This window comes from Bombus huntii, unplaced genomic scaffold, assembly GCF_024542735.1.
Source record: "Bombus huntii isolate Logan2020A unplaced genomic scaffold, iyBomHunt1.1 ctg00000052.1, whole genome shotgun sequence".
NCBI classification, from domain to species: Eukaryota; Metazoa; Arthropoda; class Insecta; order Hymenoptera; family Apidae; genus Bombus; species Bombus huntii.
This window is the reverse complement of record NW_026099316.1, coordinates 1,018,519-1,046,483: the sequence shown is the minus strand read 5'-3', so window position 1 is coordinate 1,046,483 and position 27,965 is coordinate 1,018,519. Positions and strand designations below refer to the sequence as shown.

Genomic DNA, 27,965 nt, shown 5'->3' with positions numbered 1-27,965 from the left:
GTTCGGTGTGGGTGTGCCCCTGTGCATAAAGAACGCGGATTCGTTGGTCCCACTTTCGTTAGGAAAAGTGAGGGTAACGAACCGCGGTGTCGATTGGTCATGCTGCACTACTGCTCGAAGGGATGAGTAGGGAGTCTTCTACCATCGTGGTGCGTAAATGACTGTGTGTATGAGAAAACCTAGCCTGTTTTATTACAGGGCTATTCGGGTTTTCCTAATGGGTGCATACCCGCTTTCTCCGCGTTTTAAAGGCGACTAATAAACCCAAGGACACCTCTAAAACCGACTGTGTTTCGAGCATATTTTGGCTTGCAATTCTTCAAGACAATCGGATTGAAGACATATGGCGAAACAATGCAGGGAAATGAAAGTTATGGTGGGTCCTTAGGTTTATTGAGGGTCGAAGTGCCGTTACGCAGGTCGGTTGTTGTCCGGTCGCGCGGGCTGGCGAGCAGATGTTTTAGGCGTCGTAACATCCTCCCCCCGTTGAGAGGGCACCGATCAAATTCTGGCTGTGGAGTCTGGTGTGTCGTTGGTGACCTCCTTCGCTCCGTGTGGGCGTTCGGCCTCGTCTGGATCTGGGTGGATGGGTAAGGGGACCAGTCTTTTGACGCCGCGGTCCAGGATGCTTGTTGCCGTCTGCACGGTAGCGGTCCGGATGATTCCGTCGGCTCCTGGATGGACCTTGATTACGCGGCCCAAAGGCCACTGCATAGAGGGCACGTTGTCCTCCCTGAGGATTACTACGGTGCCTTCATGAATGTTGTGTTTGCCCTTGTCCCATTTGCTGCGGCGGGTTAACTCGTTTAGGTATTCTCGATACCATCGGCTCCAGAAGTGCTGCTTAATCTGGTGAATGCGCTGCCAACTGGATAGCCGTCCTGATGGAACTGTCCTGAAATCACGCTCCCGTAAACTGGTTAGGGTATCACCGATTAGAAAATGACCGGGAGTGAGGACAGGGGGATCTTTCGGATCGGATGAGATGGGAGTCAGTGGGCGTGAATTGAGAATGGCCTCAATTTCGATCACAAGGGTGTTGAGGTGTTCAAAGGTCAGGAGCTCCGTGCCGACCACGCGGATGAGATGGCGTTTGAACGATTTAACTGCGGCTTCCCATAAGCCGCCAAAATGTGGTGAGTTCGGAGGATTAAAACGCCATTGTATTTGTCGGTCGGCGAGAAAATTCTGTACCCTATCCTGGTGGTCGTCGGACTGCAATAGGGTCCGGAGTTCTTGCAGCTCCCGATTAGCCCCGACGAAATTGGTGCCGTTGTCGGTGAGGATCGTTGCGCAGTATCCTCGCCGCGAGATGAAACGGCGTAGCGCGGCCAAGAAGGCGTCGGTGGTTAGGTCGCTGACTAACTCTATGTGGACCGCCTTTGTCGCCAGACAAACGAATATGGCGGCGTACGTCTTGATTTTACGTCGGTTGCGGTCCCTCCTCTCCTTGATGTAGAATGGGCCGCAGTAGTCGATTCCGACGTTCCTGAACGGCCGCGATTCGGTAATACGCGCCTCTGGCAAATCACCCATCAAGTATTCCACTGGTGGAGGGTTGGCTCTGCAGCAGCGGACGCACCTTCTGAGAGTGCGCCATACCTGGCTACGGCCGTCGATCGGTCAATAGCGCAGTCTCATCGCGTATAGGGTAGCTTGGGTCCCTGTGTGATGATTGTTCCGGTGCTCTTGTTCTATAATTAGCTCTGTCACCGGGGATTTCGGTAGGATGATCGGGTGTTTTTGGCTGAAGGGTATGGCGGAGTTGGTTAGTCGCCCTCCTACCCGGAGTAGCCCATCTTCGTCGAGGAAGGGGTTTAATGGCTGTAGTTTCCCTCCAACGTCCTCGCTTCGATTTTTTTGGAGGATCCGAATTTCAGGCGCGAAATGCTGGGATTGTAAGATTTTTATTAGCCTGTTGTGCGCTGCGGTCAGTTCGTCTGTGGTGAGATGGGCAGTTCGGTGTTGCTTATGTCTCCATCGAAGACACCGGGCGACGATTCTTATTAGTCTTGGCCAAGACGAGTAGCGATGGAGGAGAGTGTTGTCGTTAACACTCGTCCTCAGACAGATCGTCTTCTTTTGCTCCGGGAGGTCGACTACCGGTATCGGGCTCCAAACCGGCCAATAGCTTTCGCTTTGCAGGAGCCACCTTGGCCCGTTTTTCCAAATGGACGGACATAGGAATTCCTTGGGCGTCTGGCCTCGGGAGATGAGATCCGCTGGATTATCGTCGGTAGGCACATGACGCCAGTCGGAGATATTGGTCTTGGTCTGTATCTCAGCGACTCGATTCGCCACAAATGTTTTCAAGGTGTGCGGCGAAGACCTGATCCAATGGAGTACGATGGTGGAGTCAGTCCAGTAGACTATCCGCGATATCTTGGTCGTCAGGGCCTGTTGTATTGACGAAATCAAGGACGTCAAAATAAGTGCCCCACTTAATTCGAGACGTGGTATGGAGAGCGATTTGAGCGGCGCTACCTTCGACCGCGCCGTGAGGAGTCGAGTCCAAATATTGTTCTTTCGGTCAGTCGTCCGCACGTAGACGCACGCCCCATATGCCCTTTCGCTAGCGTCACAGAATCCGTGGAGCTCAATTTTCGTTGCGGATTCTAGGATGGTCTTCCGAGGGAACCTTACCGCATTTAACAACGGCAATTGGGTGTGGTATTTGATCCATGCTGTGTGTACGTCTGACGGAAGGGATTCGTCCCAATCTACCTTCAATGTCCAGACTTGTTGCAAAATCATTTTTGCTCGAACGATTACCGGCGCGAGCAATCCTAGTGGATCATATATTTGTGCGATGACTGAGCTGATTGATCGCTTTGTGATTCGGGAAGTGTCACTGTTCGTCTTGACCGAATATAGTATGGTATCGTCGGCTGAATCCCAAAAGACGCCGAGTGTTTTTAACGTGGATGACTCACCGAGATGTAATTTCTGCTTGGTGTCTTCCTCAGGTAGCCCTCTCAGCAGATCCCGATCGTTTGAGGCCCATTTGCGGATATTTAGACCGGCTAGCTTAAGTAATCTCGTGAGATCATTCCTGATTGATAGGGCTTCGTCCTTCGTATCGGCTCCGGTCAACGCATCGTCGACATAGAAGTCTCGCCGTAGGATCTGCGCTGCTCTCGGAAATCGAGGTCCCTCGTCCTCTGCCAACTGTTTGAGACATCGGATGGCCAGATACGGGGCTGCGGATAGACCGAACGTTACGGTGTTGAGTCGGTAAGTTTCGATCTCTCCGTTGTCGGCACGCCACAGAATCTTTTGGTGGGGACGATCTTCTGGACGTAGGAGGAATTGGCGGTACATCTTCTCGATGTCGCCGGTAAGGACATATTGAAATGACCGGAATCTCAATAGGATGTTCCTCAGGTCTTCTTGTAATTTCGGACCCGTATGAAGGGCGTCGTTTAGAGACACTCCCGTGGTACTTGAAGCTGAGCCGTCGAACACAACCCGTAGCTTGGTGGTGTCGCTCGATTCCTTGGTCACGCCGTGATGTGGTAAATAATATCCGTGGTCGGTGGCGTGATCCGTGTTGATCTTTGTCATGTGACCCAAGTCTAAATATTCTTGAATCACAGCACTATACGCGGTTTCATATTGTTTGTCGCGTTGGAATCGGCGATGAAGAGAGGCGAGCCTGCTCATTGCAGTGGCCTTCGATGACCCTAGTGAGGAAAGCTTTTCGTTGAACGGTAATGCAACGATGTATCTGCCTTCCTTGGTTCGTCGGACATGGTTTCGGAAATGTTCTTCACATAGTCGTTCCGATTCCGAAAGATGAGTAGTGGCCTGTCCCTCGTCGATCTCCCAAAACCGTGCGAGGTCCTCTTGCAGAGCCGTTGTGGTTGCGTGGAACGTATTTATCGCGGTTTGGGACGTGGGACTCCCCCCGATTACCCAGCCGAAGCGTGTTTTTTGTAGACGTAGTTCAGGTTCGCCTGGTTGTGCCAGATTGACCTGCCCGATGCACAGCGACGCGAATGTTGATCCGGTACTAAGTAAAACATCGATCGGGGCTGGGCAATGGAATTGTGGATCGGCTAGATGAATATTTCTGGGTAATCCCAGACTCGAGGGATCGATGGGCTCGCTTGGTACGAGGATCGATATGGCCGGGATAACAAGAAATCTCAATGTCTTCTTGTACTCGCCGTCCGTCGACGTGATGGTGGCCGTGGTGTAACGTTTTGCCGTGGTGCTCAAATTGTCGAGGGCTCCGATCTGGATCGCACATCTCCTTTGCCTTATACCGAGGGAGTTCGCGAGCCTGTCGGTCATGAAGTTCATGCTCGACCCAGTGTCGAGTAAGGCTCGGGCTCGGATTGGTTGTGCCTGTTTGTTCAAAACCTTGATCTGTGCTGTGGCCAACAGATCATGATGCAGAGGGGTGTGGGGAGATGTGTTTGTTAGTCCGATCCCCCTTGCTGTCGTAGTCTCGGACAGTCAGTTTTGCCCCGGTTGGGACTTGGATGAAGAGGTTGGGGTGGTGTTCCGGATCCGGGCTGAGCGTGACTCGTACGAGGAATGCTCTTTCGTACCTCTTGGAACCGAAGATGTATGCTTCCGTGAAGTATCGGATGTTCGCCTCGATTTGTGGGACGACCGCGACTTCGATGATCCCGATGGGGATTGTTCGGTGGAGGCTCGCTTGTGTGATGAACGACTGCCCGACGATCGACCGCTCGGTGCGCGACTGCCCGACGACCGACCGCTCGATGCGCGACTGTCCGACGACCGACTGCTCGGCGACCAACCGCTTGCCGACCGACCGCTCGACGATCGACCGCTCGACGATCGACCGCTCGAAGATCGACCGCTCGACGACCATGAATCTACCTGGGTTTTTTCGCGGTGTAGATACGTATGGTGTCGGTGACCGCAGATACGACACGAACCCGATGTACACTGTGTCGGCGAATGTCCTGTGCCTAGGCAATTTATGCACAACGATGCCTTCTTCACGATTTGAAAACGTTTGGTCGCTGATTTGGCCTTGAATATTTTGCAGTGTCTGATCTCGTGATGTCCGTTGCAGGTCGGACACACCACCGTTCTGCTGGTTGTAGCAAGGGTTCGCCCATGCGGTATGGTTGTTCGCTGACTGCGGTGTTTGTGTGTTGACCCTTTTGATTCCTTCTCTTTAGAGAGGAATTGAGTCCCGTTCGCCCGTGTTTTGAGAAAGTCTATCAGATGCTGATAGGATGGCACCTTTTGGCGGGGCAGTGTGCGTTGCCATTTACGCAGGCTGGACGCGGGCAACTTCGACGCGATCAATTCGATCATCGCTATGTTTGAAGTGACGGGCTCCTTTAGATGTTCGAGCGCCTTTAGATTTACGCTGATGGTTTCCAACAAATCCTCTAGGGCCTCTGGAGTTTCCCTTTTGATTTCCGGATAATTACGCATCAGATTCCAATGGCGCATGCAGATTTGGAGGGGGCAATTGAACTTGTCCTTCAGTGTATCAAGCGCGATGGAATAGTTGGCCTCTGTGAGTTCTAATGACTGGATACTCTGTGCGGCCCGTCCAGTTATAGATGAGCGTAGATGCTGGAACTTTTGGACATTCGTCAAACCTTCGTTAAGGTCCACTATGGATGTGAACGTGTCGTAGAAATAGGTCCAATTCTCGAGGGCACCGTCGAATTGGGGCACGCGGACCTCTGGAACGGTGGTCGGCTCTGGTTTCCGGCACGTCTCACCTCTTGTTGTAGTCGACGGGGTTGTTGCTGATATTTGCTCAAAGAGCTCTCGGAACCGCATGTCAAGCTCCCGATGCTCTTGCGATAACGAATCTACCCGCGCATCTTCCCCCTCATCTACCACACCTAACTCTTCTTGAACCTCGAGTATCCTCCTCCAAAGCTCATCGAACGAGCTGCGGCAAGATGCTAGGAAGATTCTGTTTGCCTTCCCAGACGCTTCGTACTCATCGAGTTCGCGCCTTATGGTTGCAAGTCGACGGGCTAGGACGCCTCGTCTCCGCCGTAACGTGCTGATTGATTCAGCTTGGGCCATGTTTGATTTTGATAATGAACGCCCTTACCTTGATCAAATGGACGTTGATCTGGGATTCTGTTGCTAATCGTTACGATGCGGCGTGGGCTCGTGTAGATGCTGCGCGACGGAGGTGCTTCTCTCCGATGGCGGTTCCCTTGCTCAGTTGACTAAGTGGTTGGAACTTGGATCTCACGCGACACTGTATAGTCACTGGTCAGTGCACTTTTTGGTGGCACGAGATCCGGCTCGAAGGACCATGTAAATTCGACCAATCGCGGGGAGACGTACTCGCGAGGAGAGTCGTCAACGGGGGTCGTAAATCCCCGTTACGATTATAACAATCGACACCACGAATTGATCGACCCCCTGATTTCCTTTGAGATAATGAGGGGTGATTGAGTTGGTATAACACTGGGATTCACAGTATTATAAAGTATATATTTCCAAGCACTTAGTTACAAAAGATTTGCGTGAAGAATGCGACTCTCGCGCTATGTGCAGACTGCCGCGTTAGGCGTTAGTTGGTAGACCGTCGCGTTAGGCGTTAGTTGGGAGACCGTCGCGTTAGGCGTTAGTTGGGAGACTGTCGCGTTAGGCGTTAGCTGGTAGACCGTTTGTCGCTCTTTTGTTTAATACGGAAGAAAGTTCGGTGTGGGTGTGCCCCTGTGCATAAAGAACGCGGATTCGTTGGTCCCACTTTCGTTAGGAAAAGTGAGGGTAACGAACCGCGGTGTCGATTGGTCATGCTGCACTACTGCTCGAAGGGATGAGTAGGGAGTCTTCTACCATCGTGGTGCGTAAATGACTGTGTGTATGAGAAAACCTAGCCTGTTTTATTACAGGGCTATTCGGGTTTTCCTAATGGGTGCATACCCGCTTTCTCCGTGTTTTAAAGGCGACTAATGAACCCAAGGACACCTCTAAAACCGACTGTGTTTCGAGCATATTTTGGCTTGCAATTCTTCAAGACAATCGGATTGAAGACATATGGCGAAACAATGCAGGGAAATGAAAGTTATGGTGGGTCCTTAGGTTTATTGAGGATCGAAGTGCCGTTACGCAGGTCGGTTGTTGTCCGGTCGCGCGGGCTGGCGAGCAGATGCTTTAGGCGTCGTAACATTCCTAAATTCCAATTAATAAGTAAAAACCGGAACGACCAAAATTCCCTGGACCGCGTAATCCGCATGAAAATACAAATTCAGCGTCGAATTCGAAGAGATAGATGAAAGAGGGATTCGATGGTAGAGCAAATCGGACGAACGGTTTGTAACACGAGACATTAATAAAGTTGGTGGAGCCGCGGAAAGCGGATGGAAATGGAAATTTTCCGATTTTAATATCGGCGAATGCATCGGGACGCGAGAAGAAAGATCAAAAGGTTGACTGTTGATTAATTTGAGCGGCACGCGAGCCACGAGCCCCGAGCCCCGAGCGTCGCGATGCTCGCGTGCGCCGAAGCTACTGCGATCGAGCGAGCGTCGTAACCTCGGTAAATAACCCGTCGTATAATATTACGTACACTGATCAACGATTCGGAAAGGGAGTTTCGCTAACCGGGGCATCGCCCCACCGTCGTGCGAAAATAAACTAATTAGCCTTTGGGGACGTCGAGGCATGCCCCTCGACGCCCCAGCGGATTTCAAGTCGTCGATTTTACAGCTAGCTGCTGTTACGTTCGAACCGTTTGTAAACCAGTGACGCGCAATTTGGGATAGCGATTGCGATCGAAATCCGACCCCTCTCGAGAATCCTACGGAAAGAGAATTTCTTTCGCAGTGGTTGGTCTGGCCGATCCAAGTTTCGGCGCGCGTTGTCGCGATGCCTAATCGCTGCGTTGCCGATCGTCGTTGCCATTGGAACGCGCGGCGAGCGAACAGCCGTGAGTTTGCTCTGTACACTCAAGGCCTGAACTTAAAGGCTTAACGACCTGTTTGCCGTTGCAGCTCGGCAGAAACGAATCTTCGGCGTTCGCCCGAGCTAAACCAGCGAATATTCGAGTGGCCTGCCTCGGAACGGTCGCTGAATTTCTGCTGAAAAATTAATCAACGCGGAACGTAGATCGCCAGTGATAAACACGTGAAAAACCTTGCGCTGATGATGGGGGGGGGGGGTGGAAAGAACGGCAACGGCAACGTTGTTGCCAAACGAATGTAATGGACGGGCAAATACGCGTTTGTTTGCAAGTACCCTACGGCGAGCAAATAACGTTACGCGAAATACGCGGCCCGGTTTCATCCTGTGTCGTCCTTTTATACACACGCGTGAAAAATTTCGCGGAAATTCGCACTGGCGACGCAGAATCGGTGCGCGGAAGAAATCTGGCCGACTCCTGTTAATAAATTTATTTCTTACAAAATTTACCCGTGGACCGCGCTATCCAGCCGCCCGTGTTTCCATCTCTTCGCCAGCAATTTGGCAACATAGTTTACGAAAAGTTACGGGCGCCGACTGGAGAGAACGGCGAGACCGGTTTTTCTAAAATAAAACGATCCTGCGAAATAGACGCGGCGAGTGCCACGGTCAGTCTTGGAAACTCGAGTCTCCGCGAAAACTCCTTCCGCTTCTGGCTATACGTACAAGTATATCAACGCGCGCCTTGCAACGCGTCTCGTGCCGTTTTTCTCCTATTCTGCTTGCACGTTTCTCAAAGAGAATACCTAATACCAAGGTGGCCTTCGCTTTACGCGTCTGTGCGATTCCAGCGATGGAAAAAACGTCACGCTGTTCAGCAAACCAGCGTGCAAGCAACGACAATACGTATACGACGTTGCATAAATCAACGAATGTTCGCGTATAGAAACTTGTAAAAAAAATCCACTGTCGAAAAATAGAAAAATTCGTACTCGTGCAAAGATCAGCGGGAAACGAAACGATTTTCGACTCGTAACCAAGCATTATAGTCATAGGAATGTAACGAAACGGCGCGCAAACAACCGACGCGAAACCATCGTGACGCAAAAGCATTTCGCGACAGGGAGCGCGGGTCCGACCGTAGCGAAAAACCAGCAGCCAGCCCGCTGTCGTTTCACCCAATGGGGGATTGTATCGATATGTCGAGGCAGCGTCGCTGAAACCTGCTGATGGCAGAGAGCCAACGATAAGGGCCGCCATCTATCGACCGTAAGAGCCTCCTTTTGTATTAACGACGCTGTTCCGACTGTAATTGAGAGCCTCTGTACTCCGGCCCAACGTCGCCAGGTTATTAAATCCCGGGATATAAATTAGTTAATATTATCCACGCGCCGCTAGCTCGCACTCTTTTCTTCGCCAGAGAAATGGATTTTCCGCTAAACTTAAATTGCTTAGCGATCGCCGGATGTGAAAGTTTTATCGAGTTCGTCGATAAAGAGCTTTCGCGTACAACCGACCCGATCAACGTACCATCGACACGCGACAACTGCCAACGATTTACGACGGTTACGATGGTATTACCTTTTCTTCACGATACTTTTCTTTTTCTTTCTCTTCTTCCGCCGTATTTGAGTTGATCACTATGGTTGGTCGCTTTACGTCATCGTGTACGAGGGACACGCCGAATAAAGTTTGTGGAAAATCATTACTCCACGGATCCTTTTCATCGAGTGTTCCAAGATAGCCGTTAGTGGAATTTTCGACCTCGTTTAAGACCCATCAACGAGCTGAAATCTGCTCGCCAACTTTACTCGGAATTCAATGCTTTTCAATTACAAAGATTTTCCGGTTAACCGTTCCTTAATTAAACATGTAACTATACCGAAACGTTTAAATTACTTTTTGGACCTGGTATACAGGTCAAAGCTACTCCAGTTTACTCTGCTTTTTTCAGATCGTCCCTTTCAATTTCGCTGCGCGGAACGTCGGGAAAGGAACTCGAATACGAACGACACGAATAATTTGATAGAAAATCATCGTCGAAGCGAATTCGAAGCAAATTCGAAGCAAATTCGAAGCAAATTCGGGCCGAACGAATTCTCGCCTCGATTCGAAGCCAATATGCTTGTCCTTAAATTGGCTGTCCTCCTCGGCAGGATACCTACGAAATCGCAAATACGAGACCGACGATTCGTAGGAAAATCTGTGTGACCGCCGATAATAAAATCTCCTATAATCGACGTTGGCCTGCTTACGTCAATCTGCTCGTGGCAGGTGTCCGACGATACAGGCTCAACGCGACATCAACCTCTTCGTTATAATCCGTACAAGCTTGGTCTCGTGTAACGGTAACGTTAGTCGTGTAATAGATACTTTCGATGTCGGCGTCGAAATCATTTCCCAATATATTTCCTGCGAAATTGCTTCGTAATTTCGTAGTAACACACCGACTGGCTATGTGCCACGTCACCGACTCGCCTACACCTTGCTATCTCTCCCTTAACGACAATTTTATTGAACCGAGCGATCGACCCAGCTCGCCCGGTAAATATCTTCGCTCCTCTGGACACACCGACGATAATTGACCCAGTTCGATATCTTTGTAAACCGACGCCAGGCGTTTCTTGCCTCGTAAAGACGAATCTTTCGAACGGTGTCATTCGCGTTCAATTCGTTTTTCTAGCGAGGGGTCTCGAATCTTTAAACGACGAGAAACCTAATCACTTTCAGACAACTTTCGTTTAAAGACGAAAGAACGTAAAGAACTGGGTTCGGCCTTCTCCCATCTGCGTATCTTTCGGGGAGTCGATTGCGATGGTCATCTCCTTTGTCGGATACGATTCGAATTGGTCGAATAAGCTGGCAAGTGCTAGATCCGTCTCATCTCCTTCTTCCGTCGAATATTAGCGCCACTACGAACGCATAAGCCGAAAAATCTTGCCACCGTATTACGCCGAAATATTAGACGATGTTCATTCGCAAGCGATAAAGCTTCGCTACTGTTCGCGATCGGCGCTGCTCTACTACGAAATATCAAATTTATCGCGTAGCCGCGTACACGGGAGAAGGAAAGAGATCGCAAGGGCGGTATTTACCCAATGCGAGAGACAGGCTACGAAAGACGAGCACGAGCGACTACAAAGTTCAATCGGGCTCGATGAAGCTTAACTTGCTCCGCGGAGAGCGGCCATTTGGAATTCGAGTGGCGTGTACGGTGTGCTCGGAGCGTTAACGAGTTCGATAGTCATCGTAAATAAGCAACCAGCGGTCCGAAAAGTCTCGCCACGGTCAAGAAGACTTAAGAAGCTGTTCGCGGAAGATGGACGGCGCCACCCGCTACTTCTCGGCCGGAAATTACAGGTGACTTAGCGCGGTCTCTCTGCCCTCGCTTCTCTCGATAGACAGAGAGAAGCGGGCGCGGGCGCATCGTAAAATCCAAGCGAAGAGAAAGAAAGAGAGAGAGAGAGGCGTCGCTCGTCGAAAAACTCAGATGCGATCTTTCGCGAGTTCGTCGACAGTTTCTGCCTCGCTGTTACGTTTCTACCGCCCCCGCTGTATTTCGAAACGGAAGGGGGGCGCGATTCCGTCTGTCGGCTCTCTTCCTGCACGCTTCGTTGTGCACCGTCGCGCGTATCTAGACGCTGGAAACGAGAATTATGAAAATTTCGTGGAGCAGTTGCGCCAACTCTTCTCGTTTCTCGCCATTGAAATCGCAGGTGTCAGGTCGCGCGATCGATACAACCCCCGTTAAAGGATCGAAACGATGTTCGTTTGCGATTCTAGGCAAAATCGTTTCCTATTTAGCGTGAAAGTTCCAATTGTTTCTCTCGTCTAGTTAGCGCGCAAGCTTCTTCTCCTTTCCTTTCACTCGTTAGAAGCGAAATAGTTCAGAGATCCTCGCAGCGTTTCAAACATCCCGATGACTCTCTTCGTTCCATTGTCTTCGTCCAGTTGTCTTCGAAACGTTAATTTATTCGTTCGTTCTCCTCGTTGGCGTAAGCGCAAACGCGCTCGATCGGTTACCTCTATTTTCGTTTTTTTCTCTGGGTAGCGCGTCGAGCGAAAAGCGGGTGTGAGTGGCTTGACGGCTCGAGAGAGTGCGATCGAGGATTCCCGATGTTCTTCTCTGACGGATCGTCGATATACGTAGAACGCGACGAGGTCCAACTCGATTTCGCGTCGCGCGTTTCAGAGGATATCAGCCCTTTTCTCTCGCGATCCAGCAAGAAACGACGAGCCGAGCGAAGGAGGAGGAGTCAACCTCGACTGCGGTATCTGCGCCGACGACGCGATCCGAACGTAGCGATTGGAAGGTCGCTTTAAGCGTTAATTTGGCGATCTCGCGATCGATCGAGATCGGTGTCGGGATCGGCGTAATACGCGCGTACGATCCCATATTACGAGCGAAAGACGATTAAAAGACTTCGCGCTCGTAACCGTAACACTGTCCGGGCATGGTTGTCCTTGGGTTTACGACGCCTGTCGCTCGAGATCCCATTGTCTCGAATCGATTATCCAACACTTTGCACCTGCTCCGATTAGTGCAACGTCGAGGAACAAAACAATGCAAGAACGATAAAACATAGGATATACATTAAATGATAAGGGATCGGGGCTTTGGCGCTACTTTGGCGGGGCTACTTTGGCGGCTTAAAAGAGACGAATACGTGGAATACGTCGATCGATCTCTCGTATCGAGGATACGGACTGGCGAACGTAAGACGGATCAAGTTTCGAGCAACGTTTCGAAAGGGCGAATAAATTGGAATTAACGCGGCTCGCTATAGGGCGAGTATACGGAAACCACGGGCTGCGATAATGTAACCCGCGGGATAAAGGCTTCCGCGTACGACTCGACGTACAATTGCCCTTTACAGTGTTCGCAGTGGAAAACGATCTGCGCACAGATCGGGGTGCGGCTTAATGCCAATTCACGGACAAAGGGTGACCGCGGACGAAAAAGAGAGCCACGGGATTCTTGGAGCGAGCGAGTAAAGTGAGAACGGCCGGCTGCGCCGTTTCTTTCGACGTTGCTCTCTCGATTCGGAGATAACAGCGCTGTGTGCCGCCGGACGATTAATAACCGACTCGAGATCTAGATACGAATAAGTATAAAAAGGTTGGATCTTGGTTTCGTCGTTCTTACGACCATATAACGCTTCGTAGGACGTGACGATGTGAAACGAAGAATCCCTTCAGAATGGAAAATGCCGCGACACGGACCGACGCGAAGGCCGACTTTGATACAAAGCCGAAGGTACTTGACTCCAACGACGTCGAGTATCGCTCAAGGGAGATCGGTCATGAAGTAAGGGAAAGAGGAGCACTCGTACGATCCTCGTCCCCCGTGCGATTAAATATCGCAGGGGTGCGGTCGATGGAGATCGTAAGAAGATTCGCGATAAAGCGATCGAAGCAGGCTTACGCCTGTAATCTTTGGAGGTACGTTAATATCGCGACTAAACGTCGTAACCTACGAAATCCGGAGAAGAGGGTCGCAGTTATTAATCGGGCAGCGATAATCGCCGGCTCCACGATATCCAACGAATTCATCCGCCCCCTCGTCCGTCGATACTCCGTCGTTCTTCGATCGTCGTTCTTAATTGCGCGTCTCAGGGGGACGAGAGCAACGCGTATCGCCACCACGCGTCGATCGACGAGGTATCGATTCGCTTCCGCGACCAGCGTCAAAGGCCGGGCCGACGAAACAACGTTATGCCACGCGTCGAGATTCGCGTTGCTCGGCGTCTTTCTCCGTGGGTCACGAAACCAAAAGGGAGGAAAAACACGAGGGATCCGTGAAAAGGCGTCGTTGTTCGATCAGCGTGTGTCCAACGATAAGCGAAGCGACGAGGACGCGACCTAACACCAACACGGGCAATTCCTTTTCCTCGGGTTTCTCGTTTTCTGGATGGACGATCCGGTCCGTAGTTTTTGATTCTCTACAGAGGAGTATACAAGTACTTGATTTGCAAAATGATTAGTTTAAAAGATATCTTAAATTTAACTTTTTTTTATTTTATTTTATTTTATTTCTTTTATTCCTTTTTTTATTTTATTTTACTTTTTATTCTATTTTTTTTATTATGTACCTTGCAATTCGTACAGCTGAACATTAAATTTAGTATTGTAGGACTTGTGTGAATGAGGAGGAAGGATAAGAGAGAGTTAACAAGTTTTTATGCTTTCATTAGTTTTTATTCACCTACAGTCTTGACTAAGAATATACAATTCAGTACTAATATATATAGAAAAATACAAATATCCACATAAAACTGTACATACAATCATACATACGAAACCATACATACAAAACCAGACATACAAAACCAAACTTGACTAAGAATATACAATTCAGTAGTAATATATATAAAAAAAATACAAATATCCACATAAAACTGTACATACAACCATACATACAAAACCATACATACAAGAATTATTATACTTAGAAAAAAAGTGTCTGGCAATAGTAGCGATTATTCGGGATCGAGGTATCCCAACTCCAGCCAGTATGCTGCCATATCTCTTGCGGATTCTCCCGGCTCTCGGTCCAGCAGCAACCTTGCAGTTATTGCTTCTCCTGGAGAAGGATCGATGTTGACTAGGCTCCCTGTCCGTCTCAACATGGTGAATTGGGCCACTCGATGTCTCTTCCCTTGGATCGGTTGTTCTCGTACACCTGGCAGAACGATTTTTCTAGCCCACGGTGCCATTTTTGCCAAATTACGGGGCAGCAGCCGTATTGAATCGAGACATTGCTCGCTCTCTAACCCCCAATCGATTAGAAAGACGATGTAGCCAGTCATGGTCCTTTGTAAAAGGATGGCTCTTTCCCAAGCGCTAGATTCCTTAAAATCTACTAGCACGGCGACTAGCATGCCTGTTCTTAAACTTTTCGCCTTCGGCAAGTACTCCACGGGATGTTCCATCATCTTCAAATTGAGTGTTTGGGTTATCTTCGGCCATCCAGCCAAACGAACCCACATGGTGGTAAGTGACTCGACTCGAACCACCCGGACGGGAACTCCTTCTCGGAACCGATCGTTTGTCTTTTGTAAAATCTCCATGGTATACTAGATTTGGAAAAAATTTCGAATGTTAATGTTCGACTATACTGATCTGCCTAGTTTACGTGTCTATGTCGGATGGTGCTGGCTCCGCCGGGAATCGGACCCCCCTTTATATACCAGCAGCACCGACCTTGGAGAGGACCCCCTTTATATATCAGCTGCACCGACCTTAGAGAGGACCCCTTTAAATATCAGCAGCACCGACCTTGGAGAGAACCCCCTTTATATATCAGCTGCACCGACCTTAGAGAGGACCCCTTTAAATATCAGCAGCACCGACCTTGGAGAGGTACTCGGTCACCGTTTAAGCTAAACGCACGTTTTCGTTTGTCTTTTTTCACGCTTTTCTTGTCCTCGCAATATTTTATAACAGTGTTATCAATACATACAGGCAAAATATATAGTCTATTTTTGATACACAAGTGTCAGATATCAATTATTGCTTTCCGTTAAAATAAATATATCATTATTAGATGCTCTTTTTAATATTCCGATCCGCATCCTTACAATATTTTACAATTTTTAACCTAAAAATGTCGCTAGAAAATAGAAAACGAAAAACAATTTGAAAAGCACTAGCTCGCTTGAATGTGAAAATTGTGACGTGGGTGTATGTGCTTTGCCCTGCTTTAAAATATATCACACTCAATTGTATTATTAATAATTAAAGTAAATTATTAAAGTTCACGTATATGTATCGTACCTTTAAGAAAAATTAACATTTAATTATCCAATGTGCTTGCGTAGAGAACAGCATTATCCGCCACATATTGCGGTGCAGTATCGTTTACGCGTAGTTCGCGTCAAACCCTGCCCTACGAAGGAACGTCCCCGCACAAAATTCAATCGTACCTAAGACGTTAAACCGATCCTTTGCAAGTTTTCTTCAAAGAGATACGCTATACGAGTTGTTTGATTGATATCCGAAAAGATTCTTTCTGTTTATGAGGAAATAATAGACGCACAATGTTATTTGCTTTATATCGTTTTGTCGCATTACGTACGATCCATTTTGTTCTATTGAGATAAACACCGAGACATTTCACAGATTTGGTTTCACGTTTGTACGGAGGTGCTTTATTGTAAAAACGACGTTTGCGAAAAAAGACATTTTTCGGACAACCTAATATATTTCATACGATGCTGTTACCAAGAAATATTTATTAACGAAATGCTAAAAACTGTTATTTGCAAACAAATACTAGGGGAAATTGTTTTATCCGCTTTTACACGCAGAAGAATTTTACTGCTCAATAATATTGCTATTGGAACGAACGAGCCGTTTCGCTAACATCGGAACAAAGTAGAAACGAATCGGTACTTATCAAGGAGAAAACCTTGTCCAGCGTGGGGAAAAGTTTAAGGACCGATGTCCCTCGATCCACGCTGGAGACGGTCGATGAAACAAGGCGAATTAGCGGGAGATCGGGAGCAGAAGGCAGAACGGGCGGAATAGAAAAGGAATGGATACGGCAAGCTTCGGCCGTGCGATTTCGTATCACGTAGCGTTATCCCCTCGTAAAGTTGGCCACTCGTGCCACTAGCAGAAACTGTATGGCGGGCTCCGAGAGGATTTTAATCGCGCGACGGTCGAACGTATCGGTGAAATTACTGGAGAGCCCCGTCGACGTGCCTTTCGTTCCTGTCTGCCCCACGGCTCGGCTGCCACGGATCTAACAGATTGACCGGATCCAACGTGCCGGGTTACGAAACTTCGAAACTGGCTAGAATCGACTGCTAAGTTAATTGCCGGTCGCTCCCTCGCACCTACTCGTCTATCAGACGACTCCAACTAGTAACCAACGAGGAAACCGCTGATGTCAGGCGTAAATTCAGCTGAAAATCCGTAGCGTGGAACGATGAAAGAGGCCGCACGGAAGAAAATAGCCTGGCGATCAAAAGGCTGGAACGTGCTTTCAGACCCGAACGCTTAGCTGCGCCGCCCCGCACCGAGATCCACTTTGACTGTCGCCCTTTGTTGCGAATATGACAGCCCGTTCGCGCTTTACCCTCGACGATCGACGCCGACCACGCTTCTGCCGCCTGTTATTTCCCAACCGTCCACCGTTTTGCTCCCCTTCTTTTTCATTTTCTTCTTTCCGCTCTTCTCCTTTTATCCTCTTTTCCCTTCTTCTCTCGCCGAAGCGCCGCGTTTGCTGTCGAGTTCGGCTACGATTGGCAAACACAAATCTTACGTGGACGCGCGATACGCGCGTTCCACGCATTTCAAATTTCACGACGTAACGTACTCGACGACTCAACGTAACGTGGAAAACGCGACAAGATGTTCGAATTTGGAATTATGCGAGCGCGCTGGGTCGATCGGCATGCCATCCGCCAAACGCGCGGCAAATAAATCTGTCGGTGTAATTTTAACGAGCCGCGATACCGCTCGAGGATTATACGGGTAATTTAAATTCCGCTCGCTCGATCGACGCGACTGATGGAACGACGATGAGCCGGCTGAGCCGAGATGAAATGATAAATTAGCGAATGAAACAGCCAAGTATAATGGAATGCCCGGTTAAATATAGAGCGTTTTAAACCGATTAACAGATAACTGCAAATTAGATCGTCCATTAACGCGGTTCGTCCACGTTCGAGCGGCATCGTTCGAGAATCAGTCGGAGAATTAGTCCGAGAATTAGTCAGAATACCCTCCGATCGATCGTTTTCCCCCCCGAAATCTGGCATTCAATCTGTTTCGATTCGCCATTCGCGCGATCCGAATTTAAGTTTCACGATTGTGAATACGAACGAGCCGTGCGTACCACTGACTATCGCACGATCGCTGTGGCAAAACGCTGGCGTACAATTAGCGCTATTTGCCGTTACGTGAAATATATTGTAAACGTTATTGCTCGCGCGTGGAAACTCGCTACTTCGCGCAGCCAGTCGAACTGTTCGATATTTATAGTTAGTCGACAAATACCGCGTACCTATCGTCGAGATTCTACGCAAGCATTGCGCGCGATAGAAACCCCTTCTATATCGTGCAATTGTCGTATCGAATAGCCGCTGCTCGAATTTCGCGCTGCGAATCGCATTCAAAAAATTTTATTTATCTGGAAATCGAACGTGCAGATTTTTTTTTTAATTCAAACGACGTAACCCGAGCAGTTAGATTGGCCGAATTTCGTTCTCTTTGGAAACTTTGAGACCTCCGAACAACCCGTCTCTAGATGTCTACGATAACTTTGAAATTCCTTGTAAATTCGACCAATCGCGGGAAGACGTACTCGCGAGGAGAGTCGTCAACGGGGGTCGTAAATCCCCGTTACGATTATAACAATCGACACCACGAATTGATCGATCCCCTGATTTCCTTTGAGAAAATGAGGGGTGATTGAGTTGGTATAACACTGGGATTCACAGTATTATAAAGTATATATTTCCAAGCACTTAGTTACAAAAGATTTGCGTGAAGAATGCGACTCTCGCGCTATGTGCAGACTGCCGCGTTAGGCGTTAGTTGGTAGACCGTCGCGTTAGGCGTTAGTTGGGAGACCGTCGCGTTAGGCGTTAGTTGGGAGACTGTCGCGTTAGGCGTTAGCTGGTAGACCGTTTGTCGCTCTTTTGTTTAATACGGAAGAAAGTTCGGTGTGGGTGTGCCCCTGTGCATAAAGAACGCGGATTCGTTGGTCCCACTTTCGTTAGGAAAAGTGAGGGTAACGAACCGCGGTGTCGATTGGTCATGCTGCACTACTGCTCGAAGGGATGAGTAGGGAGTCTTCTACCATCGTGGTGCGTAAATGACTGTGTGTATGAGAAAACCTAGCCTGTTTTATTACAGGGCTATTCGGGTTTTCCTAATGGGTGCATACCCGCTTTCTCCGCGTTTTAAAGGCGACTAATAAACCCAAGGACACCTCTAAAACCGACTGTGTTTCGAGCATATTTTGGCTTGCAATTCTTCAAGACAATCGGATTGAAGACATATGGCGAAACAATGCAGGGAAATGAAAGTTATGGTGGGTCCTTAGGTTTATTGAGGGTCGAAGTGCCGTTACGCAGGTCGGTTGTTGTCCGGTCGCGCGGGCTGGCGAGCAGATGTTTTAGGCGTCGTAACATCCTCCCCCCGTTGAGAGGGCACCGATCAAATTCTGGCTGTGGAGTCTGGTGTGTCGTTGGTGACCTCCTTCGCTCCGTGTGGGCGTTCGGCCTCGTCTGGATCTGGGTGGATGGGTAAGGGGACCAGTCTTTTGACGCCGCGGTCCAGGATGCTTGTTGCCGTCTGCACGGTAGCGGTCCGGATGATTCCGTCGGCTCCTGGATGGACCTTGATTACGCGGCCCAAAGGCCACTGCATAGAGGGCACGTTGTCCTCCCTGAGGATTACTACGGTGCCTTCATGAATGTTGTGTTTGCCCTTGTCCCATTTGCTGCGGCGGGTTAACTCGTTTAGGTATTCTCGATACCATCGGCTCCAGAAGTGCTGCTTAATCTGGTGAATGCGCTGCCAACTGGATAGCCGTCCTGATGGAACTGTCCTGAAATCACGCTCCCGTAAACTGGTTAGGGTATCACCGATTAGAAAATGACCGGGAGTGAGGACAGGGGGATCTTTCGGATCGGATGAGATGGGAGTCAGTGGGCGTGAATTGAGAATGGCCTCAATTTCGATCACAAGGGTGTTGAGGTGTTCAAAGGTCAGGAGCTCCGTGCCGACCACGCGGATGAGATGGCGTTTGAACGATTTAACTGCGGCTTCCCATAAGCCGCCAAAATGTGGTGAGTTCGGAGGATTAAAACGCCATTGTATTTGTCGGTCGGCGAGAAAATTCTGTACCCTATCCTGGTGGTCGTCGGACTGCAATAGGGTCCGGAGTTCTTGCAGCTCCCGATTAGCCCCGACGAAATTGGTGCCGTTGTCGGTGAGGATCGTTGCGCAGTATCCTCGCCGCGAGATGAAACGGCGTAGCGCGGCCAAGAAGGCGTCGGTGGTTAGGTCGCTGACTAACTCTATGTGGACCGCCTTTGTCGCCAGACAAACGAATATGGCGGCGTACGTCTTGATTTTACGTCGGTTGCGGTCCCTCCTCTCCTTGATGTAGAATGGGCCGCAGTAGTCGATTCCGACGTTCCTGAACGGCCGCGATTCGGTAATACGCGCCTCTGGCAAATCACCCATCAAGTATTCCACTGGTGGAGGGTTGGCTCTGCAGCAGCGGACGCACCTTCTGAGAGTGCGCCATACCTGGCTACGGCCGTCGATCGGTCAATAGCGCAGTCTCATCGCGTATAGGGTAGCTTGGGTCCCTGTGTGATGATTGTTCCGGTGCTCTTGTTCTATAATTAGCTCTGTCACCGGGGATTTCGGTAGGATGATCGGGTGTTTTTGGCTGAAGGGTATGGCGGAGTTGGTTAGTCGCCCTCCTACCCGGAGTAGCCCATCTTCGTCGAGGAAGGGGTTTAATGGCTGTAGTTTCCCTCCAACGTCCTCGCTTCGATTTTTTTGGAGGATCCGAATTTCAGGCGCGAAATGCTGGGATTGTAAGATTTTTATTAGCCTGTTGTGCGCTGCGGTCAGTTCGTCTGTGGTGAGATGGGCAGTTCGGTGTTGCTTATGTCTCCATCGAAGACACCGGGCGACGATTCTTATTAGTCTTGGCCAAGACGAGTAGCGATGGAGGAGAGTGTTGTCGTTAACACTCGTCCTCAGACAGATCGTCTTCTTTTGCTCCGGGAGGTCGACTACCGGTATCGGGCTCCAAACCGGCCAATAGCTTTCGCTTTGCAGGAGCCACCTTGGCCCGTTTTTCCAAATGGACGGACATAGGAATTCCTTGGGCGTCTGGCCTCGGGAGATGAGATCCGCTGGATTATCGTCGGTAGGCACATGACGCCAGTCGGAGATATTGGTCTTGGTCTGTATCTCAGCGACTCGATTCGCCACAAATGTTTTCAAGGTGTGCGGCGAAGACCTGATCCAATGGAGTACGATGGTGGAGTCAGTCCAGTAGACTATCCGCGATATCTTGGTCGTCAGGGCCTGTTGTATTGACGAAATCAAGGACGTCAAAATAAGTGCCCCACTTAATTCGAGACGTGGTATGGAGAGCGATTTGAGCGGCGCTACCTTCGACCGCGCCGTGAGGAGTCGAGTCCAAATATTGTTCTTTCGGTCAGTCGTCCGCACGTAGACGCACGCCCCATATGCCCTTTCGCTAGCGTCACAGAATCCGTGGAGCTCAATTTTCGTTGCGGATTCTAGGATGGTCTTCCGAGGGAACCTTACCGCATTTAACAACGGCAATTGGGTGTGGTATTTGATCCATGCTGTGTGTACGTCTGACGGAAGGGATTCGTCCCAATCTACCTTCAATGTCCAGACTTGTTGCAAAATCATTTTTGCTCGAACGATTACCGGCGCGAGCAATCCTAGTGGATCATATATTTGTGCGATGACTGAGCTGATTGATCGCTTTGTGATTCGGGAAGTGTCACTGTTCGTCTTGACCGAATATAGTATGGTATCGTCGGCTGAATCCCAAAAGACGCCGAGTGTTTTTAACGTGGATGACTCACCGAGATGTAATTTCTGCTTGGTGTCTTCCTCAGGTAGCCCTCTCAGCAGATCCCGATCGTTTGAGGCCCATTTGCGGATATTTAGACCGGCTAGCTTAAGTAATCTCGTGAGATCATTCCTGATTGATAGGGCTTCGTCCTTCGTATCGGCTCCGGTCAACGCATCGTCGACATAGAAGTCTCGCCGTAGGATCTGCGCTGCTCTCGGAAATCGAGGTCCCTCGTCCTCTGCCAACTGTTTGAGACATCGGATGGCCAGATACGGGGCTGCGGATAGACCGAACGTTACGGTGTTGAGTCGGTAAGTTTCGATCTCTCCGTTGTCGGCACGCCACAGAATCTTTTGGTGGGGACGATCTTCTGGACGTAGGAGGAATTGGCGGTACATCTTCTCGATGTCGCCGGTAAGGACATATTGAAATGACCGGAATCTCAATAGGATGTTCCTCAGGTCTTCTTGTAATTTCGGACCCGTATGAAGGGCGTCGTTTAGAGACACTCCCGTGGTACTTGAAGCTGAGCCGTCGAACACAACCCGTAGCTTGGTGGTGTCGCTCGATTCCTTGGTCACGCCGTGATGTGGTAAATAATATCCGTGGTCGGTGGCGTGATCCGTGTTGATCTTTGTCATGTGACCCAAGTCTAAATATTCTTGAATCACAGCACTATACGCGGTTTCATATTGTTTGTCGCGTTGGAATCGGCGATGAAGAGAGGCGAGCCTGCTCATTGCAGTGGCCTTCGATGACCCTAGTGAGGAAAGCTTTTCGTTGAACGGTAATGCAACGATGTATCTGCCTTCCTTGGTTCGTCGGACATGGTTTCGGAAATGTTCTTCACATAGTCGTTCCGATTCCGAAAGATGAGTAGTGGCCTGTCCCTCGTCGATCTCCCAAAACCGTGCGAGGTCCTCTTGCAGAGCCGTTGTGGTTGCGTGGAACGTATTTATCGCGGTTTGGGACGTGGGACTCCCCCCGATTACCCAGCCGAAGCGTGTTTTTTGTAGACGTAGTTCAGGTTCGCCTGGTTGTGCCAGATTGACCTGCCCGATGCACAGCGACGCGAATGTTGATCCGGTACTAAGTAAAACATCGATCGGGGCTGGGCAATGGAATTGTGGATCGGCTAGATGAATATTTCTGGGTAATCCCAGACTCGAGGGATCGATGGGCTCGCTTGGTACGAGGATCGATATGGCCGGGATAACAAGAAATCTCAATGTCTTCTTGTACTCGCCGTCCGTCGACGTGATGGTGGCCGTGGTGTAACGTTTTGCCGTGGTGCTCAAATTGTCGAGGGCTCCGATCTGGATCGCACATCTCCTTTGCCTTATACCGAGGGAGTTCGCGAGCCTGTCGGTCATGAAGTTCATGCTCGACCCAGTGTCGAGTAAGGCTCGGGCTCGGATTGGTTGTGCCTGTTTGTTCAAAACCTTGATCTGTGCTGTGGCCAACAGATCATGATGCAGAGGGGTGTGGGGAGATGTGTTTGTTAGTCCGATCCCCCTTGCTGTCGTAGTCTCGGACAGTCAGTTTTGCCCCGGTTGGGACTTGGATGAAGAGGTTGGGGTGGTGTTCCGGATCCGGGCTGAGCGTGACTCGTACGAGGAATGCTCTTTCGTACCTCTTGGAACCGAAGATGTATGCTTCCGTGAAGTATCGGATGTTCGCCTCGATTTGTGGGACGACCGCGACTTCGATGATCCCGATGGGGATTGTTCGGTGGAGGCTCGCTTGTGTGATGAACGACTGCCCGACGATCGACCGCTCGGTGCGCGACTGCCCGACGACCGACCGCTCGATGCGCGACTGTCCGACGACCGACTGCTCGGCGACCAACCGCTTGCCGACCGACCGCTCGACGATCGACCGCTCGACGATCGACCGCTCGAAGATCGACCGCTCGACGACCATGAATCTACCTGGGTTTTTTCGCGGTGTAGATACGTATGGTGTCGGTGACCGCAGATACGACACGAACCCGATGTACACTGTGTCGGCGAATGTCCTGTGCCTAGGCAATTTATGCACAACGATGCCTTCTTCACGATTTGAAAACGTTTGGTCGCTGATTTGGCCTTGAATATTTTGCAGTGTCTGATCTCGTGATGTCCGTTGCAGGTCGGACACACCACCGTTCTGCTGGTTGTAGCAAGGGTTCGCCCATGCGGTATGGTTGTTCGCTGACTGCGGTGTTTGTGTGTTGACCCTTTTGATTCCTTCTCTTTAGAGAGGAATTGAGTCCCGTTCGCCCGTGTTTTGAGAAAGTCTATCAGATGCTGATAGGATGGCACCTTTTGGCGGGGCAGTGTGCGTTGCCATTTACGCAGGCTGGACGCGGGCAACTTCGACGCGATCAATTCGATCATCGCTATGTTTGAAGTGACGGGCTCCTTTAGATGTTCGAGCGCCTTTAGATTTACGCTGATGGTTTCCAACAAATCCTCTAGGGCCTCTGGAGTTTCCCTTTTGATTTCCGGATAATTACGCATCAGATTCCAATGGCGCATGCAGATTTGGAGGGGGCAATTGAACTTGTCCTTCAGTGTATCAAGCGCGATGGAATAGTTGGCCTCTGTGAGTTCTAATGACTGGATACTCTGTGCGGCCCGTCCAGTTATAGATGAGCGTAGATGCTGGAACTTTTGGACATTCGTCAAACCTTCGTTAAGGTCCACTATGGATGTGAACGTGTCGTAGAAATAGGTCCAATTCTCGAGGGCACCGTCGAATTGGGGCACGCGGACCTCTGGAACGGTGGTCGGCTCTGGTTTCCGGCACGTCTCACCTCTTGTTGTAGTCGACGGGGTTGTTGCTGATATTTGCTCAAAGAGCTCTCGGAACCGCATGTCAAGCTCCCGATGCTCTTGCGATAACGAATCTACCCGCGCATCTTCCCCCTCATCTACCACACCTAACTCTTCTTGAACCTCGAGTATCCTCCTCCAAAGCTCATCGAACGAGCTGCGGCAAGATGCTAGGAAGATTCTGTTTGCCTTCCCAGACGCTTCGTACTCATCGAGTTCGCGCCTTATGGTTGCAAGTCGACGGGCTAGGACGCCTCGTCTCCGCCGTAACGTGCTGATTGATTCAGCTTGGGCCATGTTTGATTTTGATAATGAACGCCCTTACCTTGATCAAATGGACGTTGATCTGGGATTCTGTTGCTAATCGTTACGATGCGGCGTGGGCTCGTGTAGATGCTGCGCGACGGAGGTGCTTCTCTCCGATGGCGGTTCCCTTGCTCAGTTGACTAAGTGGTTGGAACTTGGATCTCACGCGACACTGTATAGTCACTGGTCAGTGCACTTTTTGGTGGCACGAGATCCGGCTCGAAGGACCATGTAAATTCGACCAATCGCGGGGAGACGTACTCGCGAGGAGAGTCGTCAACGGGGGTCGTAAATCCCCGTTACGATTATAACAATCGACACCACGAATTGATCGACCCCCTGATTTCCTTTGAGATAATGAGGGGTGATTGAGTTGGTATAACACTGGGATTCACAGTATTATAAAGTATATATTTCCAAGCACTTAGTTACAAAAGATTTGCGTGAAGAATGCGACTCTCGCGCTATGTGCAGACTGCCGCGTTAGGCGTTAGTTGGTAGACCGTCGCGTTAGGCGTTAGTTGGGAGACCGTCGCGTTAGGCGTTAGTTGGGAGACTGTCGCGTTAGGCGTTAGCTGGTAGACCGTTTGTCGCTCTTTTGTTTAATACGGAAGAAAGTTCGGTGTGGGTGTGCCCCTGTGCATAAAGAACGCGGATTCGTTGGTCCCACTTTCGTTAGGAAAAGTGAGGGTAACGAACCGCGGTGTCGATTGGTCATGCTGCACTACTGCTCGAAGGGATGAGTAGGGAGTCTTCTACCATCGTGGTGCGTAAATGACTGTGTGTATGAGAAAACCTAGCCTGTTTTATTACAGGGCTATTCGGGTTTTCCTAATGGGTGCATACCCGCTTTCTCCGTGTTTTAAAGGCGACTAATGAACCCAAGGACACCTCTAAAACCGACTGTGTTTCGAGCATATTTTGGCTTGCAATTCTTCAAGACAATCGGATTGAAGACATATGGCGAAACAATGCAGGGAAATGAAAGTTATGGTGGGTCCTTAGGTTTATTGAGGGTCGAAGTGCCGTTACGCAGGTCGGTTGTTGTCCGGTCGCGCGGGCTGGCGAGCAGATGCTTTAGGCGTCGTAACATTCCTAAATTCCAATTAATAAGTAAAAACCGGAACGACCAAAATTCCCTGGACCGCGTAATCCGCATGAAAATACAAATTCAGCGTCGAATTCGAAGAGATAGATGAAAGAGGGATTCGATGGTAGAGCAAATCGGACGAACGGTTTGTAACACGAGACATTAATAAAGTTGGTGGAGCCGCGGAAAGCGGATGGAAATGGAAATTTTCCGATTTTAATATCGGCGAATGCATCGGGACGCGAGAAGAAAGATCAAAAGGTTGACTGTTGATTAATTTGAGCGGCACGCGAGCCACGAGCCCCGAGCCCCGAGCGTCGCGATGCTCGCGTGCGCCGAAGCTACTGCGATCGAGCGAGCGTCGTAACCTCGGTAAATAACCCGTCGTATAATATTACGTACACTGATCAACGATTCGGAAAGGGAGTTTCGCTAACCGGGGCATCGCCCCACCGTCGTGCGAAAATAAACTAATTAGCCTTTGGGGACGTCGAGGCATGCCCCTCGACGCCCCAGCGGATTTCAAGTCGTCGATTTTACAGCTAGCTGCTGTTACGTTCGAACCGTTTGTAAACCAGTGACGCGCAATTTGGGATAGCGATTGCGATCGAAATCCGACCCCTCTCGAGAATCCTACGGAAAGAGAATTTCTTTCGCAGTGGTTGGTCTGGCCGATCCAAGTTTCGGCGCGCGTTGTCGCGATGCCCAATCGCTGCGTTGCCGATCGTCGTTGCCATTGGAACGCGCGGCGAGCGAACAGCCGTGAGTTTGCTCTGTACACTCGAGGCCTGAACTTAAAGGCTTAACGACCTGTTTGCCGTTGCAGCTCGGCAGAAACGAATCTTCGGCGTTCGCCCGAGCTAAACCAGCGAATATTCGAGCGGCCTGCCTCGGAACGGTCGCTGAATTTCTGCTGAAAAATTAATCAACGCGGAACGTAGATCGCCAGTGATAAACACGTGAAAAACCATGCGCTGATGATGGCGGGGGGGGGGGGGGGGGGGGGAAGAACGGCAACGGCAACGTTGTTGCCAAACGAATGTAATGAACGGGCAAATACGCGTTTGTTTGCAAGTACCCTACGGCGAGCAAATAACGTTACGCGAAATACGCGGCCCGGTTTCATCCTGTGTCGTCCTTTTATACACACGCGTGAAAAATTTCGCGGAAATTCGCACTGGCGACGCAGAATCGGTGCGCGGAAGAAATCTGGCCGACTCCTGTTAATAAATTTATTTCTTACAAAATTTACCCGTGGACGGCGCTATCCAGCCGCCCGTGTTTCCATCTCTTCGCCAGCAATTTGGCAACATAGTTTACGAAAAGTTACGGGCGCCGACTGGAGAGAACGGCGAGACCGGTTTTTCTAAAATAAAACGATCCTGCGAAATAGACGCGGCGAGTGCCACGGTCAGTCTTGGAAACTCGAGTCTCCGCGAAAACTCCTTCCGCTTCTGGCTATACGTACAAGTATATCAACGCGCGCCTTGCAACGCGTCTCGTGCCGTTTTTCTCCTATTCTGCTTGCACGTTTCTCAAAGAGAATACCTAATACCAAGGTGGCCTTCGCTTTACGCGTCTGTGCGATTCCAGCGATGGAAAAAACGTCACGCTGTTCAGCAAACCAGCGTGCAAGCAACGACAATACGTATACGACGTTGCATAAATCAACGAATGTTCGCGTATGGAAACTTGTAAAAAAAATCCACTGTCGAAAAATAGAAAAATTCGTACTCGTGCAAAGATCAGCGGGAAACGAAACGATTTTCGACTCGTAACCAAGCATTATAGTCATAGGAATGTAACGAAACGGCGCGCAAACAACCGACGCGAAACCATCGTGACGCAAAAGCATTTCGCGACAGGGAGCGCGGGTCCGACCGTAGCGAAAAACCAGCAGCCAGCCCGCTGTCGTTTCACCCAATGGGGGTGTTGTATCGATATGTCGAGGCAGCGTCGCTGAAACCTGCTGGTGGCAGAGAGCCAACGATAAGGGCCGCCATCTATCGACCGTAAGAGCCTCCTTTTGTATTAACGACGCTGTTCCGACTGTAATTGAGAGCCTCTGTACTCCGGCCCAACGTCGCCAGGTTATTAAATCCCGGGATATAAATTAGTTAATATTATCCACGCGCCGCTAGCTCGCACTCTTTTCTTCGCCAGAGAAATGGATTTTCCGCTAAACTTAAATTGCTTAGCGATCGCCGGATGTGAAAGTTTTATCGAGTTCGTCGATAAAGAGCTTTCGCGTACAACCGACCCGATCAACGTACCATCGACACGCGACAACTGC

At 49.9% G+C, this 27,965-nt stretch overlaps 4 protein-coding genes across 4 annotated transcripts; all 4 read right to left on the bottom strand.

Moving 5' to 3' along the window:
* Window positions 1–501: 501 nt before the first annotated feature.
* On the bottom strand, window positions 502–1,536 carry LOC126875687 (uncharacterized). The gene has a single exon (XM_050638577.1). It carries the CDS (start codon window positions 1,534–1,536, stop codon window positions 502–504), a length of 1,035 nt encoding a protein of 344 aa, XP_050494534.1.
* An 87-nt stretch (window positions 1,537–1,623) lies between these two features.
* Window positions 1,624–6,036, bottom strand: LOC126875686 (uncharacterized). Its single transcript, XM_050638576.1, has 2 exons — window positions 4,914–6,036; window positions 1,624–4,376 (listed from the first exon to the last, which is right to left on the bottom strand). The coding sequence occupies exons 1-2, from the start codon at window positions 6,034–6,036 to the stop codon at window positions 1,624–1,626; spliced, it is 3,876 nt and encodes a 1,291-aa protein (XP_050494533.1).
* Window positions 6,037–19,038: 13,002 nt separating this feature from the next.
* On the bottom strand, window positions 19,039–20,073 carry LOC126875685 (uncharacterized). Its single transcript, XM_050638575.1, has one exon. It carries the CDS (start codon window positions 20,071–20,073, stop codon window positions 19,039–19,041), a length of 1,035 nt encoding a protein of 344 aa, XP_050494532.1.
* An 87-nt stretch (window positions 20,074–20,160) lies between these two features.
* On the bottom strand, window positions 20,161–24,573 carry LOC126875684 (uncharacterized). The gene is made up of 2 exons (XM_050638574.1): window positions 23,451–24,573; window positions 20,161–22,913 (listed from the first exon to the last, which is right to left on the bottom strand). The coding sequence occupies exons 1-2, from the start codon at window positions 24,571–24,573 to the stop codon at window positions 20,161–20,163; spliced, it is 3,876 nt and encodes a 1,291-aa protein (XP_050494531.1).
* Between the last annotated feature and the right edge of the window lie 3,392 nt (window positions 24,574–27,965).

Coding starts and splice junctions, on each gene's coding strand:
- LOC126875687 (XM_050638577.1), bottom strand. CDS start 1,536: ATGGGTGATTTGCCAGAGGCGCGTATTACCGAATCGCGGCCGTTCAGG.
- LOC126875685 (XM_050638575.1), bottom strand. CDS start 20,073: ATGGGTGATTTGCCAGAGGCGCGTATTACCGAATCGCGGCCGTTCAGG.
- LOC126875686 (XM_050638576.1), bottom strand. CDS start 6,036: ATGGCCCAAGCTGAATCAATCAGCACGTTACGGCGGAGACGAGGCGTC. Junction 4,377..4,913: donor GCCGACACAGTGTACATCGG/GTTCGTGTCGTA, acceptor TGTTGGCCACAG/CACAGATCAAGGTTTTGAAC.
- LOC126875684 (XM_050638574.1), bottom strand. CDS start 24,573: ATGGCCCAAGCTGAATCAATCAGCACGTTACGGCGGAGACGAGGCGTC. Junction 22,914..23,450: donor GCCGACACAGTGTACATCGG/GTTCGTGTCGTA, acceptor TGTTGGCCACAG/CACAGATCAAGGTTTTGAAC.